General features: G+C 65.2%; 1 protein-coding gene across 1 annotated transcript in view; it reads left to right on the forward strand.

The window, feature by feature from the left end:
• FBRSL1 (fibrosin-like 1) overlaps nucleotides 1–319 on the forward strand; it is a 97,959-nt gene extending 97,640 nt beyond the window's left edge. The window contains exon 21 of the mRNA XM_010852525.1: nucleotides 29–319. Coding sequence (XP_010850827.1) covers nucleotides 29–240 — 212 coding nt within the window. The 3' untranslated portion in view covers nucleotides 241–319. The remainder of the gene's footprint in view (nucleotides 1–28) is intronic.
• The last annotated feature ends 1,468 nt before the right edge of the window (nucleotides 320–1,787 follow it).

Here is a 1,787-nt window from a genome sequence, read left to right on the forward strand (position 1 = left end):
CCCCCTCGCCTGCCAACCCCTTCTCCAGCTCCTGGCGGCGGCAGCATCTTTGCCCCCAAGGAGGGCCCCACACTGCATGGCTTGCCCAGCCCCCACGAGGCCTGGAACCGGCTGCACCGAGCGCCACCCTCCTTCCCCACGCCACCCCCGTGGCCCAAGCCTTTAGATGCCGAGCGGGTCTCAGCCCTGACCAACCACAACCGAGAGCTGGACAAGGGCAAGGAGGAGCGGGACCGGTGAGTTGGGGCCCCTCCACTTATCCGTTCTGCCAGCTCCCTGCCGCCCCAACTTTGGCCCCCACCCAGCACCTGCAGCCCCAAGCCACCTCTCCTGAACCCAAGGGGGCAAACTGAAATCTTCTGTGGGAGGACGCGAAGACTGCGTCTTTGGGGTAGGAAAGACCAGGGGAGGGGAACCCCCGAGTCCACATACTCTCCACCTTGTTGCCACAGAAGACTCTTGCTGGGGCATGATCTGGGCAGGTACCATCCGGGATAAGGGTTACTTCCACCAAGGCCCTGGCAGGGATGGTGGGCTTCTGGACCATGGTAGGTCTAGAGGTAGCTCAGACCTGCAGGGCAGTGCTGGAGGGGGGCTGCCGAACCACAGAGGGTGCCAGGTCAGGGCAGTGCTGGAGGGGGGCTGCTGAACCACAGAGGGTGCCAGGTCAGGGCAGTGCTGGAGGGGGCTGCTGAACCACAGAGGGTGCCAGGTCAGGGCAGTGCTGGAGGGGAGCTGCTGAACCACAGAGGGTGCCAGGTCAGGGCAGTGCTGGAGGGGGGCTGCTGAACCACAGAGGGTGCCAGGTCAGGGCAGTGCTGGAGGGGGGCTGCTGAACCACAGAGGGTGCCAGGTCAGGGCAGTGCTGGAGGGGGGCTGCTGAACCACAGAGGGTGCCAGGTCAGGGCAGTGCTGGAGGGGGGCTGCTGAACCACAGAGGGTGCCAGGTCAGGGCAGTGCTGGAGGGGGGCTGCTGAACCACAGAGGTTGCCAGGTCAGGGCAGTGCTGGAGGGGGCTGCCGAACCACAGAGGGTGCCAGGTCTGGGAGGTAGACCTGCGGGGAGCCCTTGAGCTGGAGGATGGGGGCTGAGGTTGTGTGTCCCCCCTCCTCACCCCACGGGCAGCAGAGCTAGGCCAGGGCAGGGCAGGAGGGAGCCTGCATTAACGGGAGCAGCAGAGTCCGGGACTTGGTTCTGGAGGAGTCATGGGCCAGCCATGCAGACAGGAGCAGGGGAAGGCTCCCTGGCCAGCCCTTCCGTCCAGGTCTGGGCATTGCTGCAAGCTAGGTGTTGGGCAGAGCCTGAGAGGACAGTGAGGGAGGGGGTGACCTAGAAGATGAGGGGGACATTTGTCACAGGCCCCAGGAAGGGTGCCGGGGAGCACCCCAGGGCCTGCTCACATCCTACAACCATCACTGTCACCACAGAGGGTCAGGAGCCCAGGGAACTGCAGCCCCCCGCAGGGACATCAGGGTCAAGAGGGCGGGCTGCAAGTGCAGTAAGGGCAGCCAGGTGCAGCAGTGAGGTTGGGGGGACCTGGGCACCTGATGTGCTCAAGCTCAGCTGCCCTCCCAGCCCCACATCAGGGTGGAGGTCATGCCCCCCTTGCTCCCAGCCTCAGGGCCAAAGGGCTAAAACGTCCAGAGTGGCACCTCATGGGTGAGAACCGGACTGGGATGGGGTGGGTGGAACTCTGGTGAGCCCCAGCTGGGCCACACACACCCACCAGAAGGGGATTTCAGACCCCCATCCCTGCAGATCCGTGGATCAGGGGGTGCGAGGAGGGG

This window comes from Bison bison, unplaced genomic scaffold (assembly GCF_000754665.1).
Source record: "Bison bison bison isolate TAMUID 2011002044 unplaced genomic scaffold, Bison_UMD1.0 scf7180017864312, whole genome shotgun sequence".
Lineage (NCBI taxonomy): Eukaryota > Metazoa > Chordata > Mammalia > Artiodactyla > Bovidae > Bison > Bison bison.